At 46.3% G+C, this 21,689-nt stretch overlaps 1 protein-coding gene across 2 annotated transcripts in view; it reads left to right on the top strand.

Annotated features, from left to right (window-relative positions):
* Positions 1-21,689, top strand: part of LOC144713700 (protein OPAQUE1-like) — a 70,598-nt gene that overhangs the window by 18,891 nt on the left and 30,018 nt on the right. For both annotated transcript variants that reach the window (XR_013584125.1, XM_078588368.1), the window contains exons 7-12: positions 5,716-5,865; positions 5,981-6,117; positions 18,997-19,143; positions 19,223-19,324; positions 19,394-19,451; positions 19,517-19,618. Coding sequence is in view for 1 of the 2 variants with exons in the window: in XM_078588368.1 (XP_078444494.1) it covers positions 5,716-5,865; positions 5,981-6,117; positions 18,997-19,143; positions 19,223-19,324; positions 19,394-19,451; positions 19,517-19,618 (696 nt within the window). In the remaining variant the exon portion in view is untranslated. The remainder of the gene's footprint in view (positions 1-5,715; positions 5,866-5,980; positions 6,118-18,996; positions 19,144-19,222; positions 19,325-19,393; positions 19,452-19,516; positions 19,619-21,689) is intronic.

The following is a 21,689-nucleotide window of genomic DNA, read 5'->3' as shown; positions in this document are numbered from 1 at the left end:
CCGCTCACCAAGCGTCTCCCGCTCCGCCGCCCGCCGCCCCCGCCCGCGCCTCCTCGGCTCGCGCCCTCTCGGCTCGCGCCGCCCGGCTCGCGCTGCCGCGCCGCCCGGCTCGCCGCCCGCTCGCGCCGCTGGCTCGCGCTGCCGCTCGCGCCCGCCGCTCGCGCCGCCCCGGCTCCCACCTTCCCGGCTCCCGCCGTCCCGGCGCCCGACGTCTCGGCGCCTGCAGTCCCGGCTTCTCGTCGTTCCGGCGCCTTCTGACTGTGGTCTACTCTGCTTTCATCATGACGAACCCGGTTGAAGCCCAGACCTCTACTGTTACGCCAGACTCGACGCCGGTATCTACGCCACATGCATCTGCGGTGCCTCTCGAGCTCGGGAATTGGTCGTCCTCCTCTGGACCATCCTCTTTGCCTTGGATGCCTCCGGATGGTATGTTTACTGGATTCAATCTCCTGCAATGGCGCCAGTACGTCCAGATAACTTTAAAAGGGCGTCTCATGCGCCATCTTCTAGAAGACGGACCTTCCCGGACCAATCCCAAGTATTATGACTGGCTGGACGTTGAGGGGGTAGTTCATCGTTGGCTCTTGGACAGTATTTCACCTAGTGTTAAAGGTGAATTCATGTCTCTAGAGTCGGCTCGGGCGGTCTGGGAAGCAGCACTTGAGAGCCACTCCAAGAAGCACAACATTGCGACTCTGTACGAATTGGTACATCGGGCCGCTAACCTGCGTCAAGGGGACCGGTCTATCATGGAGTACAGTACGGAGCTCATTTCGTTGTGGAATGAAATTGACTACTACATGCCGCCCGACCCCCATTCGGTGGACCGCCAATATACTCTTCAACTTCGGGTTTTCCAGTTTCTTATGGGACTGAACCCGGAATATGAAGTTGTACGGGCTCAGCTTATTCATCGGGAGACTGGTCCTACCTTCAAGGATGCGCTCCACAGTGTGCGGGTTGAAGAATCCCGCTTTCAGCAGGCCCAGAACTCGGCTTCGGCACTTGTAGCTCATTCCTCTTCGTCTGCACGCCCATCGTCGACTCCACCACCCGGCTCTTTGCCACGTGGTCCGACGGCTCGGACGGAGGATTCTCCAAAGGGTGATCCTTCGCTGTTTTGCAATTACTGCAAGAAGCGAGGTCACTCTAAGGAGACGTGCTACAAGCTTCAACGGAAACGCGCACAACCGAGCAACCTTGCTGCAGCCGCCTCGTCCGTGCCCCCCCGGGTCAAGTGCCTATGCTGTACGGTCTTCTCCCGACTAGTGCCTCGCCCGCTGGCTTCACTCCGGAAGAGATGGAGCGCCTACGCCGCTTGCTTGATCCTCCAGTCGTGGGCTCATGCTCCTTGGCCCACGCAGGTATGTCCACCAGTCTTCCCACACCTACATCCCCTCCTGGCCATTCTTTTTCCTCTTCCACTTGGCTTCTTGATTCCGGTGCCACCGCCCACATGACCCCAAATCCTCGAGCCTTTCAAACTTATGCACCCGTTTCTGGCTCCTCCAAAGTTAAAACAGCCTCCGGCGATCTTCTCACCGTGGCGGGTATTGGTCGTGTGGCCCTTTCCTCTTCTATGCATCTATCTAAAGTTCTTCATGTTCCTCGCCTTACTCATCATCTTCTCTCCCTATCTAGCCTTGTTCGCGACTTGAAACAAGACCTTACCTTCTCTCCTAATTCATGTTTTTATCGTGATAAGGTGTCGGGGACGACGATTTCCATTGCTGAGGAGCATGAGGGGCTCTATCTTGTTCGTCCTTGTTCGAGTTCTCTTGCTTTTGCTGCTGCGGCAGTTTCCCTTTCGGCTTCCCACGAGCGTTTGTGGCTTTTTCATCGACGTCTCGGCCATCCTTCTTTTGCTACTCTTTATCGTCTCTTTCCTAAACTCTTTCAAGGTCATTCTGTGGACCGTTTTGTTTGTACTGCTTGTCGAATTGCCAAACATCATCGTACCACGTATCCTATCTCGCCTTCTCATTCTTGACCCCATTCTCCCTTATTCACACCGATGTGGGGGCCTTCACCTATTCATAGTACTTCCGGTTCTCGGTGGTTATGCATCTTTATTGACGACGCTACTCGATTCACGTGGGCATATTTCTTGAAGAACAAATCGGAGATATCTCGTGTCATTCCTCAATTTTACTCCCTTATCCAAACTCAATTCTCTATATCCATTCGCCGCTTCGCTCCGACAATGCTAAAGACTACGTTAACACCACGTTAAGCACCTTCTTCCAAGACAAAGGCATTATCCATGAAACTTCTTGTCCCTATACACCACAGCAAAATGGCGTTGCGAAAGAAAATTCCGTCACATCTTTGAAATGACTCGAGCCTTCTCTTCCATATGCATGTGCCCAAGTATTTTTGGGGAAGCCGCTCCACCGCCATCCATCTTCTTAATCGCCTTCCATCTCGAGTGCTTGACTACTCCACTCCCATTGACCGTCTTCAGCATTCCTTTCCAACTCTCTCTCTCGAACTCATCTTACTCCTCGTGTATTTGGATGTGTATGCTATGCGCCCAACCACCAACTTGGTCGTGATAAACTGGATCCCGTGCTATCAAGTGTGTGTTTGTTGGCTATTCTTCCACCCAAAAGGCTATTTATGCTATCATCCACCCTCTCGCCGGTTCGCCGTCACCAAAGATGCCACGCTTTGATGAATTGCTTCCCTACTATTCCTCCTCCTCTCCTGAACCCTCATCGTCCCCATCTCCCTCCGATCCACTCGAATTCCTCATCCTCGCCCTCGTCCTCTTCACCGGCCCCGCCCGACGTGTCTCCGCCTGTTGCTCCTCCAGCAATTGTGCCTCCCGACCCGCCTCCGGCCGCCGTCCTCAGTCCCTCCCGTGGAGCCTCCTCCAGTATCTGCTCCTGCGCCGACCCTTCTGCTGCACCTTCTTGATTCCTCCGCTCCCTATCCGTCGCTGCCCGCCTGAAAAACGCTATGGTATTACCCTTGCTCGCCGCAAGCCTCGGCTTCCTTCTTCGATCCTGCTGCCTCGCCTACCTCAACCTCCACCCCTCCTGCCACCTCCTCATTAGCCGTGCTGCCTCTTCCCGTTCCTCTCCTCTATCCGTTGGCGGAATCTATCTCCTCTCATCGCCTCTCACCCTCTTATCATGCCCTTCTCACCTCCCTTGATGCCACTTCCCTTCCCAAGACGGTGGACATTGCCCTTTCATTTCCGCATTGGCGTTAGGCCATGGCGGAAGAACTTCAGGCTCTTGCGCACAATGAAACGTGGGATCTGGTTCCTCTACCGGCCGGGAAGCATCTCGTGGGTAGCCGTTGGGTGTATGCTGTGAAGCATAATTCTGACGGTTCTATTGAGCGCCACAAAGCCCGGGTTGTGGCACAAGGGTTCACTCAGAAACATGGCATTGATTTTCAGGAGACCTTTGCTCCCGTCGCCAAGCTGAATACTGTGCGGATCTTATTGGCCCTTGCTGCGGATCGGGGCTGGATTTTGCAACAATATGATGTGAAGAATGCTTTTCTGCATGGAGAGTTGACTGAGGAGATCTACATGGCATTACCTCCTGGCTACACTTCCTTAGTGCCATCGTCTCCAGATCTGTTGTCTGTCGCCTGAAGAAAGCATTATATGGCTTGAAGCAATCTCTCGTGCGTGCCTGGTTTGGTCGTTTCACGACGGCCATGCAGCGTCGTGGATACTGTCAGTGTAATGGTGATCACACCCTTTTCTACCGCCATTCCACGTCAGGGGGAGTCGCTATTCTTCTTGTGTACGAGGATGACATCATTATTACGGGTGATGATACGACAACCATTACTGAGCTGGCTATGTATCTCTCGTCGGAATTTGCTATTCGCCATCTTGGCCCGTTGAGGTACTTTCTTGGCATAGAGGTGGCCTATTCTTCCAGCGGGATCTTTATTTGTCAGAGAAAGTATACGGTGGACCTTCTCTGTGAGCTTGGAAAGGAGGACGCCAAGTCTGCTTCGACACCGATTGATGCGAACCATCGACTTGGTGCCGATGCGGATGAGGAGCTTGCTGAGCCTGGCCCATATAGAAGACTTGTGGGAAAACTGCTTTATCTCACCCACACTCGCCCGGACATTGCATATTCAGTGGGTGTTCTGAGTCAGTTCGTGCAGACTCGCATGAGCCATTTTCATGCTGCTCATCGCCTCCGCTTTCCTGAAGGGCACCATTGGCCGTGGATTACTGTTTCGCCATACCGGCCTGCGTCTTGAAGTCTACACCGATGCAGATTATGCCGGCTCTGTGGTTGATCGTCGGTCCACATCTGGGTATTGCACCTTCTTGGGCGGCAATCTGATTACTTGGAGGAGCAAGAAGCAGAAAGTGGTCTCTCGATCGAGTGCTGAAGCGGAGTTCCGTGCCCTTGCGCATGGTCTGTGTGAAGCACTTTGGATTACCCAGCTTCTTCGTGAGCTACGGTGTCCAGTTCCCTCTCCTGTCCAGCTGTTCTGCGACAACAAATCGGCGATTAGCATTGCTCATGACCCCGTTCAGCATGACCGTACAAAGCACATCGAGATCGATCGCCATTTCATCAAAGAGAAGCTTGAATCGGGAGATTTTTGCACGCCTTATGTTCCGTCCGCTGAACAGCTTGCAGATATCTTCACCAAAGGGCTTCATGCCCCTAGGTTTGAGGAGCTCTGTTCCAAGCTGGGTGTGGATAACATCCACGCTCCAGCTTGAGGGGGAGTGTTGATCTGAGTATTACATGTCTTTATTTTCTCTCTCTTGTTAGCCCATTAAGGGCCCTCTCTAGTCAGCCCATTAGGGCTTCCTATAAAACCCTGTAATCTCTTTCATTTGCTATGAAGAATTGTTCTTTTCTTGTTTACATTCCGCAACCCCCCAAAGGGTCAGTCTAATCTTTTGGCCATAAGGCCCATTCATGTCTTTTCCTTCTTCATGTTCCCTTTAAATAGGGCATCACTACCATTAGGAGGGCGGCTGGGAAAAAGTACTAAGAAGTTGAAGCTCCTTGTCTCCCCTCCCCTCAAATGCCTATGTCCCATCTCTACCTTGACAATCCTTGTTCCTCCTAATCGTCCCTACATTACTGCGCCTTCAGGCGGCTCCTTCTCCTACCCCTTCCATTCTACTCTCCTTCAACCATTTCATCCAACTCTCGACCCCTTGAACCCCTAAAAGTCTCTTCTCCCTCCCTTTCTCTTTTGCTGATGACAATTTTTGACTGATCGGAGGAGAGAATGAGAGGCAGGGCGGCAGGATTCCTCCCGTTTCCCTGGGAGCGAGGGAATGAAAACCCTAGAAAATAAGTAGAATTGCTCAATGTCATTCATGTTCTACCTGCCTTAAATAGGGAGATAGACTTACACTTTTACACAAAACCCCCTGAGAAACTAGGGAAAGACAAGTAGAATTACACTTTTACACAAAACCTCCTGAGAAACTGGGGAAAGACATTTTAGCCCTACAATCTAACAGTTGGACGTGGAGCATTGACTGAATCAAAACATTTCATTATCATTAGTTGTGGGAATTATAGAAAACAGTACAACCCCCTTGGATCGTACTATGATGTTTCGGTATTTTTAATAGATTTTTTTATATCTCATAACAGGAAGTTATGAATTTTTTCTTCAAAAAAAAACAGGAAGTCATGAATTCTTTTTTGTTGATGTTTTAATAGTTTGCCTCAATGTTTTTCCCTTTTTATTTTACAGGATGCAAAGAAGCTTAAGCTTGGCGATCCGAGCAGTTTCCATTACTTGAATCAGAGTAATACTTATGAGTTAGATGGCATTAATAATAAGGAAGAGTATTCAAAAACCCGTAGAGCCATGGATGTTGTTGGTATTAGTTCTTGCGATCAGGTTCCGTCTTTATCCACTTTGATTACTGTGGTTTTCTTTCTTTCTAGCCAATTGTCAATCTCCTGTGTGTTTTTAAACCTGTTGAACCTTTTTCTACGTTCGTTATCATATTCAGGAGGCTATTTTTCGATTATTAGCTGCTATTTTGCACCTTGGAAACATTGAATTTTCTCCTGGTCGAGAGCATGACTCGTCAATTGTGAAGGACGAGAAGTCTCAATATCATCTTCTAGAAGCTGCTAATTTATTTAGGTAATTTTGCACTGTATTTTTGGCTTTGGTCCTGAATTATTATTGCGTATGAAACGGTAGTAATATTTTCCTAGTACATGTACGTTCTGTTTTACGAAGAACAAGGTGTTTTTAACTGTATAAAAGAACAGTAAATTTAGAATCTTCTCCTTTACATTTTCATAATTAAATTATTGGTTGATTAACAGCTTCTTAATAGTTCCACAGGTCCTATCAATGATGACTTTTGTCATGATTTTACTGACATTCTTCCACATTTTATACCCATTGTGTGGGACACCTTTTATGATGATCTATTAATTATCGTTCAGGTAGCACTTGTAGCTACCCAGGCTGGCCTAAACGTCTTTCAATTTTTAAAAATGCCCTCATAGAGTATCTTATTGCAATTGATAGGTTCCTTATCTCAAGGTAGAAATAGAAGAAATCGTAGTACTAGATTGTAACAGATTCTGAGCCTGAATCGGCCCCATGGTTGAACATTTTGGGAATAATTTGTGAAGTGACTCTGGCAGATGTAGCATGCTTTCATCTTAACTTCAATTTATTAGTGGCTCTCCAGTTTGAGTTTTGATAGGATCCTAAACCCTCCGAGGGGTACTTTGGGCATTTAGCCCACAGGGGCATTTCAGTCATTTGATTTCATGTATTTCCCTTTAAATAGGGATGCCCTCCCTTTAGGAGGTCAGCCAAGAAAGAAGAAGTTAGAATGAAGTAGTGCCTTGTCTCCCCCTCTCCAAGTCCAGGTCTGGCCTCGTCTTCTCCCTCCACGGTCCCCGTCCCCGCGACCGTCTCCTCCTCACTGCATCTTCAGGCGGCTCGTCCGCGACCGATCCCTACCCCCTCAGCTCGGCCTTTCCCCGACCCTTCCCGTTTCACCCCTCTACCCCGGGAATCTCCAACCTCGCCTCATCCTCTTCCCTCCCGAGACGAACCTAGATCAAGGTTCGTATCAAGTTTCAACACATTGCCGCTGATCTCTGAAACATAGATCAAAGGTATAACAACTTAATGGCAACCTGGACTTGTTTTTTGATCAAATCAATTTTGAACTTTTGTTTATTCAACTTATCGTTATGAAGTCTGCTTGAAAATAGATGCACTTGATTCATCTCTTGGACTATTGATCACATCCGTTGCTAGGGTTGGTATTACTTAAAGATGTAGTCAGAGAGAAAGTTTGCCTCATCAATATCTGGAATTACCTACCTTTGGTTTTTTCATTTGTTGTGAACTATCAGGGGGGTGCTAAATTTACCTGTATGTACCTATGGATGCATCTAGGCTTGCCTCCTCGAAATACTAAGCAAATTGGACCCATTTTAACAAGGCTGTAATCCGGATATACTTCCATTGCAGCATTCGACTCTTCTCAGTTGATAAACTTGACTTTTTGAAGAGAAGCGACCCAGTCTCGATGGGCTCGCTCCATGCTGAAAGATGATAATTTGGTGTTTTTTAAACCAGATCATCTTTGATAAGGTGAATCTGGTTCTGCAATGAAATCTTGGACATCAAGTGGTTATAATTGCAATGAAACCAATGGAGGGTTCTTAGGTGAGCAATACCCAACAGAATATTAATATTGCCCCAGATAAAAAGAATGAAGTTCTGTTTAAATGAGATGTTTTGGAGTGATAGGGATAATTTAAGGCATATCCCTGCTGTCTGCCAGTAATATCCATCTCCCAATACATCTTCTATAATCTCTGGTTGGAATATTGAATTTGAGGTCGCACCTCCATCAATTGAGACCTTTACCTTTAGATTTCTGAAAACTCCCCATAATTTCAGCAAACTATGCAATTTTGGAGGAGCAGATTTTTAGAAAACTTGCATTGCCAATTATGACGCATGATTGGATGAATGTTTATCCATTTGCATCAGATCTTCTGTGAATGGGTTGAACCTCGTCCTCTTCATCCTCTTGTAACGTGAAGATGCTAAGTTTCTTTTGACACCTATATTTCCTGGCCTCTATGTCTCATTGCAGCTATATCATAAGCCCTTCTCTTTTCTCTGCAAAAAATTCAGTAGAGAGTTGAGTCAGTTTATTTTTACCTGCTCAGAGTGCTTAATCACTTGGAGTAGGGTCTGCAGTCGTCTTAACAGGTCGAGCTGTGCCTGGGTTCGACGAGCCTGTTTGGTTATGGTAACCAGAAAAAAATCCTCATGAAGCCGTTTGCCTGAGCAAGTCTTTCTGGTTTCCTGAGGTTGTCAAAGCATCCAGCCAGGTTCTCCATTGTCTGTTTATCGTTCTAGTTGTACACCCTCTGCCTGAGCAACTTCCACTCTAAGCTGACCTGTGAGGGGAGGGTTGAAGGTCTACACCACAGGAGAGGTTATTCCTGCCAAGTTTGCCTCTGAAGAACTCTTCATAGACTGAAACCCGATAGGCTGCTCCAACAAGAGGGCAGTACTATATTATCATCAAATGTGGTATGACAGGTGTCAGCTGTCAAGCATCTAGAACATTCAATGATGTCATATCCTATAACAAACCTTGTAGAACTGTTGTTATATGTGGGGATATATAACCATTACTTTTTGTTTTTCTCTTGAACCTTCAAGGCCCAGTATTATTGCTGGCCATTGGTACAATTAAAGGTGATTTTTGGTCTTCTTTGTTCTCAAACCCCCTCATGAGTCTTCTACACTGGCAAGAGTGCAGCCAGAGGGGATCGTGCTGATGCGGAGCTTCACCAGGGGTCAACAGCTGATGGTATTCACCCAGAACTCCTCAGGTTGGTTCTCAAGCAGTAGGGGGAAAGTGTATCGCTAGATAGGTAGAGGGATACTTATAAAGATAGATAGAGATGTTTAGTGAAAGGTGGAGAGAGATATACATCTCAAAAGATAGAGAGGGTAAGATAAATGGACCTATAGATAGGTAGAGAGACATAGAAACAAACATAAGGAGATGTAGAGAGTTATGGAGATAAAATGCTAAATTATAGTCGGTGATGGATAGAGTGGTCAAGAGATATATGAAGAGATATAGATAGTGAGAGAGACAGAGAGAGATAAACATACTTATAGAGAGAGGGAGGTATACATAGACAGTCAGAGATAAATCGAGAGGTATGACAGTTCATAGGTAGGTAGGGAGAGATGAGAATGATAGACAGAGATTGAGATATATGGAAAAAGACATTAAGAGATGGATGGATGGATAGATTGAGAGATTAAATGTGGCACATAGATAGAGTTTAAGGGATATAATTTATATAATTACTTTTGAACATTATTTATATTTCTCATCTTCATCAGCATCAAGTTTTGTCACATCATCATTGGCATTCAGTTTCTAGTTTCATCATCATCATTGCCCTCTTCATCAAACCATTAATGACGATGACAAGTTTTGTCGTTGACTGCCAACCCTATCTATCACAGACTCAGGATTTGCTTATCATTCAAGGGAATGCTGGTTACTGGCCTTGTGGGCTCTGTACTGGTTTCAGTTGTGATGCATACAGCAGTTGGATATGATCTAGATTTTATGCTACTTGTTCTAGGCTACATAAATTTTATGGGCTTAAATATTGGGCCAAGTTTTTCAAAAGGTCTGTTGGCCAGAGATTTCATATGATATGCTTCTGAGTCAGACCATCTTCATGATCTCTTGTGCGGCTTTCCGGTGCGATAGGATTTACTCCCATATGAAATGACAGTTTGTCTATTTATAAGGTCTGGAGAGGAGCAGGTCATATGGTCAGTTGCACTTGAGTCTAAAATCCACGAATTAAATTCGTGGATCGCAGGGATGAAAATTTAGGCCTATGTGAGGATGAAAAATTTGAAAAATAGAAAGATTTTTTTTTTAAAAGATCGCAGGGATCACACAAAATCAGTGACCCTCTCATTGTGATATATAAATATGAACAATAAGTACATAAATGGCCTACATGGCTGTCCCGTGCCCTGACAATGGGCCACTACTTGTATAAACATGCCACTACTAGTTTAACAACTTCTGTCAACGCTTTCCGTCTGTTGAAGATGACTTAGCTCTTGTGCAGCAATAATGCCCAGAGCACTGCAAAGGGTTGACCATGCCCCTCTCAACCCTTGTGTGGGCCACCTTATATGGAGTCCCAAAAGGTCTCATTTGGCTGATTTGCCCACACAGCTTGGGCAAACAAGCACTCGAAGAATAGATGGCCACATTCTTCTTTGCTGCTTGCCCACAAAGCATACTCTCTAAAGGCGTCCGGGAGCCATGTGTTCCTGATGAGCTTCGTCACTAGTCTTCGTCGAAGCAGCAGACAACATAAAAATCTCACCTCAAGGTGGAGATTTTGTCTCCATCTGATGCAACACATGTTGAGGATCCTCGGTTCTTCCGATATATGTCTGCAGCAGAGTCTCGCACTGGCATCTCGAACAGACATCAGTGTGCCTATCCACTGTTACCCGTCCTATTTCCGTCCTAGTGGGCAGAGGTGGATCAGGAGCTGCTGCAGCCTCATATATTCTTCTATTCTTTGGTCAGACAAGGTGTCACCTAGGTTTGGAATCCATGGGCCATCCCTGCATTCCCAAACCATGGCCTGAGGGGTCAGTGCAAGGACAAACAAGTGCGGGAATTCTGACTCAAGTGTACCCAAACCCGACCATGCATCTAGCCAAAAACATAATGATGTGTGGTTCCCTAGCTTGGCTTTGAAGAATTCTCAGACTTGAGGAAACACCTGTCTCATTCCCTGTAAAGCAGAGGACCCACGGACCGGAGCCTCGTGACTCCACCAGTCCAATCTTGATCCATAGATTTGCTTTAGGATCTGTGTAACCATATCTGTTCGTGATCCCATCAGCCTGCTCACCCACTTCTTGTGAAACTATGTTCAAATCTTGCATTTTCAATACTTCCAGCTCTCCCAAGCGGATTGGTTTGCACACTATGTCCCATGATAGGAGGACCAGTCCCTGCTCCTCCTCAAATCCTGAGCCTTTCCATAGGAACCTTCACATCATACTTTCCAATTGATTGCCGACCTCCACTGGTAGCTTTAACACCGAGAGGTAGAAAATGGATATCGTTGTAAGCAGGTGTCGCAACAACATTAATTGTCACTCCCATGGCAGTACTCTGCCTTGCCATCCCTCTAACTTCCTCTCCAACCTCTCCAATACCGGCTGCCAGTCAGTGGCCTTAATACAACCCCCTGTCAATGGCAGACCCTATTATTTCATGTGTAGTATACCACTAGGTGTCCCCAAGGCATTGGAACAAAGGGCTTCCTCTTGTGATAATCCAAGGCCAACAAAGGCTGACTTGGTGTGGTTAATGTGTAAACAAGAGCAATCCGCAAATAGATCTAGCAAGATGTATAGTTTCTTGGCCTCCTCAGAACCCTTCATGAAAAAAATGGTATTGTCTGCATTTTGCACTAGAGGGATACCCGACGGGAAACTAGGGGTCTGGAATCCCTTCAATAGGCTATTCGAGCAAGCCTCCATTGCATTTATGGCAAGGGTGGCCACATCCAAGACAAAGAGTAGCGGTGCTAGAGGGTATCCTTTTCTGACCTCTCTTTCCTCATTCACCAACAATGAAAAAGACTGCGACATAATAAATCTTTTAGTCTATTCCACAGCCGAGGCTATGGCGATACATGATGGTTTGGTGCTCTGCGAGGAGCGCAACCTTCACCATATCATCATAGAATTAGACTCACAGTTGTTGGTCAGCATGCTTAGTGCAGGCTCATGCTCATAGTGGGATCTCTGGAGCGTATGACAAGACATCATGCAGTGTCGCCCAGTGTGACAAGCATTTGTCACCAGTTGCACGAGGGGAACCATACGTCAGATGCCCTCGCCAACTATGTGGTATGCTCCCCCACCCCCTCCCTCTTCATCACTTGGCAGGACCTCCCCATGTGGCTCGTGGTTGTCATCACCTTGAGAGCCTCGGCTTGCCTGCTCTCCGCATGCGTTGCCTCCTGCCAAAGGCTAGCCCCCAAGAGTGGCGTAAATCATGCAGCACTAGTGGCGGGAGTGCGTGACCTCCTGCCAAACTGATGTCTCTCAGCGTACCTCCATGCTCATATCTGAAGATGACGCGAGGACCTTCATACTCCATGTAGTACTAACTCCGAGGGACACATGCACGACATGGAAGTCTACAGTCTTCTGCAGGAACAGCCTCAGTATCATCACTTGCATCTTTTTCTTTTTGCACCATGGGCGTGGGAGAGTAGGGTTGACGTGTAATTGTTAAATTGTTGAGAGATCATTCAGAGTAAAGCTCCAGCCAGTGGCGGCTCCTGAGGATGAACAGGAGGGAAGAAAAACCCAAAAACGAGATTCATCACTCTCATTAGGGTTTGGTCTCTTTTACATAAAAAGGGGGCGACTTGGAAAGGTCACATGTGACCTCTGACAGAGTCACATGTGACCGGAGGGCTCACATGTGACTCCTAAGGGCTCACACCTGCAGCCACTTAAAGGCTGTTCCCACGTGTGAGCCTGAGGGGGGGTCGAAATATGAAAAACAAAGAAAAAAAAGAAGAATGGAAAAAACACCAGCAGCTGACCAACAGTAATTGGGATATTTAGGCTCACTCCATGCCTTTAAACACTCCACTTAATATATGAAACCCCCCGGGTGGCATCCATGGTACGATTGGATTGGTCTACGAGCACAACCCGTGGGTTGGCCGTACCCGGTATCGTGTTTTTTGCCAAAAAATATAGTTCATCCCACTTAATCTGCTGGAAAGCCACATCACCATAATGATGCCCATATAAAAGTCCCAACCATGCCTTTGCAAATCCACCTTCCACATGAACCCTTTTACCTTCAATCTGTTCCATGTTGTCAATATTTCTGATGCGACCACTACGTCATCAACCAGTTGTCATTCTGTAACAAATGCAGATTGGAAAGGGTAGCCAAGTCACCGATCACCGCTCTGAGCCGGTTGGCCAAGACCTTGGCTATAATAAGATATATGGAGTTGGATAATGCTATAAGTCAAAGTCTCTCACTCTAGTGGCTCCTTGACATTTTGTGAGGAACACCAAGTAAACCTGGTTTATTCTTTCCAGTCCAGAATTTCCTTGGCAAAACTGCTCCAGTGTGGCTATTACCTCTGTTTGGCCATCTTCCAAAAGACACTAAAATAGAAAATTGGGAGGCCATTTGGTTCTGGGACATCTTTCATTCAGTCCCTTGATGGTGGCTCAGACTTTACCTCTGAGAAGGGACACACCAATTCCCCTTGTGTGCCGCACTCAGCGGAGTTGTTCCTTGTTCGCTCCACCTCCATTTATGTCTAGCCCCTCGCCGTGAGAAAATCTTGGAATGATCGTTCAGTGCTCTACCATTTGCTTGGGCTCCTACATACTCTTGGCTTTCAGCTTGCACCCTCAAAATTTGGTTGATACGCCTCTCATTAGCCATCAGATGAAAGAATCTTGTGTTGGCATCGCTCTCCTTCAGCTACTATTGTCTTGACCTCTGCCGCCAATCCAGCTCCAACTTATCCTCTCTTGTAACTGTTTCTCTATGTCTATGCTGCTCCATTTCCTCTTATGATAGAACTCAGACAGCCTCTAGGTCATCCATGAGCATGATTTGGGCTAAGGCATCTGATCTCCTTCTGTTTTGTTTCTTCTGTATATGTTTTCGTAAGTCCTTGGAATGGTTTCACAGACCTCCAAGTTTGTTGGACATATTTACCCATTGCCAACCTATGTTGCAAACCATTTGTTCATTACTTTTCGATCTCCTCCGTGAAACCCTCTGTCAGGATCCCTTCTGGATCCTGTAACCTCATCTCTTTGATCTCTTCATTTCAACTTGGAATGGTTTCACAAACCTTCATCTAGACGAAAAGCCAATTTTCGATCTCCTCCTCCAACTTCTCCAACTCGCCCAGCTGGCCTGCGGAAGTAGGCTTCACACACTCGGCTGCTGAAGATTTTTGGGGTTCAGTTTGTGAATGAGTGGTTGTATAAGCCTTCCCCTGTTGAGTTGGTTTCCCATGCAGCTTCCAGCACATGTCTTGAGTATGTCACCAGCGCTTGCAGTAGGTGCAGAATAGATCATCCTTCTCATCTCCTTTATTCACACGTCCCTGCTGAGTTTTGAATTGGTTACCCTGCTGGTTGGAGTTGCTGTTTTTTGTCTCTGATATAGTAGGGCGTGGAAGAACTCCATCTTTTTTCTTAGTCAAGAAGGCTGTAGCCTCTCCCTTTCCAGGCTCGACCAGCTGCTGTAGCCTCATCTCTTCATCTAGAACGATACTGATTGCCTCTTGAAGATTTGGAACTCTCTCTCTGTGTAAGATCTGGCTCCTCAACGCCTCATACTCCATGTTTAGGCCCATGAGAAACTTGTAGAGACGATCCTTCATCACATACTGCCATTCTGGTGACTCAGGATTCAGAGTTGGCCTTTAGTGGTTGATCTCCCGTCAAAGGACCATTAATTCAGTTGAATATTCGTCCACGGACTGCTCTCCCTGCACCAAGTTAGTAGCACGAGTAACCAAACTATAGATGCGCCAGTCAATACCTCATTTAGAGCTACTCCTCTGTGCATGGTCTCATATTCCTTTTGCAGTCTTCAGGAACAGAAATTTCTTGAATCATTCCCCAGCCATGCTGCCCAAGAGCCAAGCATGAACCAGTGAGTCCTCTTGCTTCCAAACTCTGTAGTTTGGATCTTCAGAATCGACCACCCTAGTGAGGTGATCAAGGAATCCCAGTCCATCAAGAATCAACTCGACATACTGACTCCAGTGAAGTAGGTTTAAGCCATCATACTTCACCGACTCAGGAACTTTGGGAAAAATAATCTGTGGAGCTCTCTCACAGTCTTGAAGAGACATCATCTTTTCTGATGAAGCTTGGCTTACTCCAGACCTTGTCATCATCTCCGCATTTGCCATGACCAGGCGCTCCTTGCTCCAGGCAGGCCGAAATCACTGCTGGTGAACACAGCAGAATGGCCCGGATTAGGGCTCTGATACCATGGCAGGATCCCTTCTGGAACCTGTAATCTCTCTCTCTCACTCCTGGCGGCTAGGGTTTGGAAGAGGAAGAAGATGAAAAGCCACATTTCATTAACTTGCAGGATCTGTATAAATACAGATCCAGTAACAGTTACATTCATAATGGGCCAGGCCCAATAATGAGAGGAACAGGAAATAGTAGGAAATAGAAAGAGAGAAATAGGAAATTCGAAATAGAGAAACAGGGAAATAGGAAATAGGGCATTGTCTAACACCCTCATGAAGCTAAGATCTGTCCAGCTTAATGTATGTGGGATGCAGGGTCCTCTCTTGCGAATGCCATATTATCAGGGTGCGGTCTGATAGGGGTTGAGGAAGCGACCACACATCCGCTAGCAGAAACTGCTCTATGAGCTCCACCTAGCATAGCAAGGGATCCATTTGAGATAGAGTTGTAGGGCCTGCTGAGTTTCTCCATGTGTATGTAGAATCACGCAGCCCCATTTCCTTTAAAGATGCCTCTGCAATGAGTACCCAAATTTCTTCCGTGCCGACAACCTGTCCTCTGACTCCATTAGGTCTATCTTCTGCCTATAATGTTACGTTGAAATTGCCCCTGAATAGCAATGGAAAACCTTGGAATTTAGTAACGAACTCTGCTAGCTCTCACCAGAGGGATGTCCTGAGAACCGGGTTCACTGGCCAGTAGATTGAGATGACTACCACCTGCATGCCGTCCCTTTGTCTCTTTAGTCGTGCCGCCTTTGTGAACTGTCCCTACCAATTCTCTTCTTCAGAGAAAAAAGGGTCTCATTCCAGATCACCATCACTCCACTGGATCTTCCTAATGCGCTCATAGATACATAGCCCGTGAGGAAGTCCTCGCCTGCAATTCTCCTATCCCACGCCTTGCACTTTTCCAACATAGTCTCCTGCTAGCACACCACATTTGCTTCCCTTTTGCATAGGTATCTCCCCCCTATCCCCCTTCTCTGCTTGTCCCGGCGGCCTCTCACATTCCATGAGATGCATCTCATGTGCAAACATCTCAGCCCCCTCCAGCCTCTGCTCCTGTTGGAATCTGTTGACAATGAAGGCAGGTGTCTCCTGAGGACTTGATAGAATCCCTTGATGAGAACAGAACTCATGTTTGAACACCTTTTTCACTACACGAGCCTGGTTTTATATACCAGGTCATGAGATACACATATTGGGCTGATAGTTATGCCCATCAGTCTAGAATGGAAATAAGTAACAAGTAGAAAACATGAGAAAAAGGAAACGATAAATATAGAAAGTGATCAGCAATGGGAGTAGTCTGGCTGACAGAGTCCTGTTCTGTCTGCTATGGCTTTGATTGGAGGGTTTAAATCCATATCTTCTTCCACTTGTCGTCTAACCTCCATACTGGCCACTGCCATACTGGCATCCATCTCTGTACTCATCTCATCAATGGGCTTCTTGCCGTTCCGGTCTGTGTCTCTCTGGCCTGAACTTGTTATATCTTCATGCCCTACCTCTGCCCCTTCCAACCCATCTCGTTCTGCTCCTTGCTTTTCTCTACAAAAGTGGGCTGCTTCACTTGGTCTGTACCTTGTTCTGGTATTTGACCTTCCCTTTCCGACTCCACAAAACGTGGGCTCCCTCCTTTTCCAGTTACCAGCAAAACCTTTGCGCCTGATTTATCCCACACATACCATGGTTTCCGTCGATACCTGCTGAGTTTGCCAAATATATCTCCCTTCATGATTGGCCTCCCTATGTGCAGTCTTCTCGGGGGTCCAAATTTGCTTCTCCCCACCATTTTATCTCCCACCCCTTCGGTCTCCACAATGGGATGTTTGCCGTCCAGTCCGACCCTCTTCTCATGTGCAGCTGTGCTCTTTCGTGTCTTCAGCTGGCCGCGTAGCGCTATATCAGCTCGAGCCGTGTTCTCGTCCTGAGGTGAGTGTGTTGTCGTAGAGGCCAGAGAGGCCAAGGTCTCATTGAGATCCTCACCGTTAGAGACCCCAGTACAGTTGGGATCTTCATTTGGGGCCTCCATTGGTAGAGGAGTTACCAAAAGTTGGGGGATGATGGTTAGTTCTGTTGAACTCCATGCTAGGGCTTGGAGGAAGGAGAGGAAATGAATTCCTTAACTAGAATGTACATGAGGAGGGGTATATATACCCTAGGAGAGAGAGAGGAGAGAATATGAGTTAGTGATAAGTGAGGGAGCCTAGTGGGTTTATAGAACATGACCCACTAGGAGAGGCCTCTCACTAACAAGTTCCAATGATGGACTGGCATTCTGATGCCTTGTCTCAACTGCGACGACTTCCTTTCCCTGGCCTCTTCTTGCCTCCGCCCCTTGCGTCTCAGATGTCAGGCTGATGGAGGATGGTGTTCTGACACCCTCACCATGCATGTACCTTTCGGTCATTGTAACGGGAGCCAGGGTGCTGGAGAGACCTCCCTTGCCACCTCAACCTCCAGTACTACGAGATTTGAGTCCCTGCAGTCCAACCCACTCAATATAACATGGCAGAGTCGGCCAAAGGGTCTTACTAGGGCGGTTAGTACAGCCCGCATCCAAGATCCCATCGGCATCCCGCGAAACTCCAAGATGATTGTCTTGTGGCTCATTGTATGGCGTTCCATCACTCTGTAGTACCCGACACCATCTAATTACTTCGGTTGTGCTGATATGTTGTGTCCAACCACATATAGACACTTATGCTGCCATGGACAACCCCCATAAGAAGAGGACTCCCATTTCTAGTCTCAAAAGTTATGTTTCTCCCAGTTACGAGAAGTTCTTCTGTAGCCTGCTCTTGATTTCTTCAAATTCCCAAGGGCCTCTCACCACTTCGCCTAGTAGACAATCTTGGAATGAACCACTCCGCCATCTCAGTCTCTCTTGGTGGGGTTCGTTTGTCCTCTCCTTGTACTTCGACTCGTGGGATCACCTTTCTTTTTTCTTTGGGGTTAGACCTTGGGCAGGAGTATTGTTGGTGTCCAAATCCCCTGCAATGCCTACACGATAGAGGTTTCCTGCAGTTCCAGGCATAATGAACCCTGAGAAGGCAGCGGAAACAGTGTGATACGCAGTTGTTAGGACATCTTCATGCGAGACACTTCGGCCACCCAGCCTGATGATTTTTTGCCATATGCTGACTCCCCAAGGTCACGGGGAGGTGGGATGGGGTCGTTCAGCTATCCCGAATTTAGCCTGTCCCCCCTAGTACTGGGGATCCATATCCCCTTTGTTGGTGCAACATTCGGCTGACTGTTCCCCTTGGGCCAATCAGGGAGGGGCTGAACCTAACCCTCTCATAGTGACGAAGGTTGGAGCTGCTGCTTGTGTCATTGCATCGAGCTAACTCCTGCATTAAAGTCCCTCTATTGGTGGGTCTAGCATAGAGATTCATCTCTTCTACTTCTCTTTCCCTGCTCAGGCTGATTGTGAGTTGGGCTGCCCCTTGTCCGTCTGTTCGCTGCAATGGGGTGTTGCCAGATTTTGCTTCCCTAGTGATTCTAGGATCTGGGTTTGGCTATGGAGCAATAGGTGGGGTAGGTTCAGTCGATCAGGTTCCTGCGGTGGAGGGGCTCCGCCAAGGAGGTTGTGTGGATTGGGCGGGGCGAGTGTGCAGATTGGGCTCCCCTGGCGGAGGGATTCCAGTCGAGGAGGTTGTGGTGGGGTTTTGGGTGGGGCATTTGGGTTGGACTCCCACACCAGAGGGGATTCAGGTGGGGGAACATTCGGGTCGGGCATTTGATGTATGCAGTCCCAAAGTTATTTGTGAATTTATCCTGATATCATTTTAATTGATGCCTATTGGTTGCTTCAGATTAATTGTATTTGTGATAAAGCATGTTTCTATGTTACGTGATTATGTTTTCTGACTTTTCTGTATATTTCTTCTTGAATAAGGTGTAATCCAAAACTTCTGCTTGCTACATTGTGTACTCGATTGATCCAGACCACTGAGGGAATCATTGTGAAGGCTCTTGACTGTGAAGCAGCAGCAGCTAGCCGTGATGCATTAGCAAAGACTGTATATGCTCGATTATTCGATTGGTATATTGAATGATTTTGAATTACTTCTTATTATCATCATGGTCTTTTAATGATGGGTTTCTGTGATTTTTATTCCCAGGCTTGTGGAAAATATCAACATATCTGTTGGGCAGGATAAAAATTCAAGAATGCAGATTGGTGTCTTAGATATCTATGGATTCGAGTGTTTTGAACATAATAGGTATATTTTTCTAGTAAATAAACTTCGCTTGCTTGGCATTGGATATTTACTATTTTCCAAATTATACAGCTTCGAGCAGTTTTGTATAAATTTTGCCAATGAGAAACTTCAACAACATTTCAATGAGGTAATACTTGAGCCCATCTGTGAGCACAAAGTTTCAGTTCGTTGAGATTTGATTACTTGGAGCAGCACGTGTTCAAGATGGAGCAGGAAGAATATACCAATGAGGAAATTAACTGGAGCTACATTGACTTTATTGACAACCAAGACATTCTTGATTTGATTGAGAAGGTTTATTTTATCCTTGTCTCTTTTTTATTTCTCCCCACCTTTCCTGGTGGGCGTTTTGTCAAAGTTATGATAGGCCTTGCATATCGTGTTTTTCAACTACCATTATGTTCTTTCTTTTTTGAAGAAAACTAATGATTATGTTCTTAATATCTTGGTATGATTCCATTTCGTAAGAATGGCACGATGTGGTTTTTAGATATTTTTGCTGTGTGTAATTTGACTTTTTAGTAGTGTTTAAATTTGACTTCTTTCGGGAGGATAATTCCGCATAATTTCCTATAATATCATTCTGAGCTATCTGGTATTATTCTTTATGTCATTCATAGACAGTTACGAGTAAAGGAGAAGAGGTAACAGAAAAGTAGGAATGAAGAGAATAAAAATGTCAACCTTAAGCGAAGGAATAAAAAAATAGATGAAATGAAAATGCTGAACTGACACTATACTGTTTCTTTTCGCCAAAGTTCATCAGGCCAATGATGAACTTATTCACCAGACATGTTCCAATGACACCGATTTGTAGCATTGTTGGCTAGTAATTTGGCTGTCCCAGTTCTGACCTATTGTTTGCAATTTTAAAAGTGAATTTTGCTTGTTCTCACCAGCAGACAGGTAGCACTTTGGAGGGCTTGATGTTCCATGCTTAACTTTGAATCAGTGTAGTAGTCTGTTTTCCTCCTTTCTAATCTGTTGAACCATATCTCAAAGTTTAGTTTATATTCACCATTGAACAATTGGGTTTGAACAGATTCTACTTCAGGCCAAAGTCCTTTTAGGTACCAGTAGACCCTATCACGTAAAACATACTGGCTATCTATAGAGTTGGCTGTTAGTGGTCTGTAGAAACCAAATTCCTTCCACAAGGATTGAAGTTCATTAGCGTAGTCTAAAGCAGTATGGTTTTAGAGCGATCAACTAGATTGACTATGCGAGATTCATCGTCCCTCATGGCACATCGTTGCTCATTGATGTCCCAAATATCTTTGACATTGTCATAATCTGCATAGGCTTCACTAATGTCTGGCTGCATGGGTTCTAAGATCCGTGTTAATAGTACATCCTCTTCGCACCACAAATTAAGATACATAAGATCAGGATCTCAAGGTGGATTTTTGATAAAGTGAGGAGTTCACCTCTAGTTCCAAGTGTGCTTTTTATGTATTTCGTCCAGTGGTAAAAACTGTGACCAGTGAACAAGTTTCTTGCCGCTGTTTGAGGCAACTGTGTGTGCCATTTTTCTCCCACATTAGTAGAAGCGGCACACAGTTATTCTGTTGCCATAAAATAAATGCAATAGAAACAAAGCTGCAGAACAACCAGTTGGCAGAGGAAAAGCAAGAAAGAAGACCAGCTAAGGAAGTAGAATGATTGCACTTGGATGGCTCAACAAAAATATTGGTGTAGAATGAAGAGCGGGCATCACCTCCCAGTCAGTTGGGAGAAAGAAAATGAAGAGAGTGTACCACCTCCAAGTCAGTCGGGATAAAGACTCTTGTTCATTAACAGAGGTGTGTAGCCAGCCAGGTGTCATGCAGTCAAATCCAGTGGTAAGAACAATGCTCAGATTGAATGCGTGCCGGCCTCAATGCATGGGCAGGAACATTGAGCAGCCTTCACTTGTTTTTCAGAAATTTCTTTGGAGGCTAACAAGAGAAGGTGGGGCTAGGTCCTTAGCATCAATTCAAGAAATTGTATTATAATAAGCAGAAATACATTAGAGGCCGTAGCCATTACAAAAGGGAGGCACATGGCCAATACCACAGTAACAAGACGGGGTGCAGCTTGTGCCGTTAGGTGGTGGCGCTCCAGTGCCTTGAGCCCCACAGCTGTGCGCCTTGGGCTATGGCCCTCGGTGCATCCGCTGGTCGGTCATACCATACACCCCGACGTCCAAGCGTAGCATCCCTGCGCGTGGTGCCCAGCCTTGACACTCCACATGCCACCATCGCCCGCGATGACACCTTGATAGAGTAAGGATCTATGCGATTCCAATCGGATGAATTATTCTCCTTGTAATTCGAAATATGTTCCGAAATATAGGGATAGTTGGATTATTGCAGGTACAAGAACT

Source organism: Wolffia australiana, chromosome 16, assembly GCF_029677425.1.
Source record: "Wolffia australiana isolate 7733 chromosome 16, ASM2967742v1".
NCBI classification, from domain to species: Eukaryota; Viridiplantae; Streptophyta; class Magnoliopsida; order Alismatales; family Araceae; genus Wolffia; species Wolffia australiana.
The sequence above is the reverse complement of the archived record's forward strand: the minus strand, read 5'-3'. Positions and strand labels throughout refer to the sequence as shown.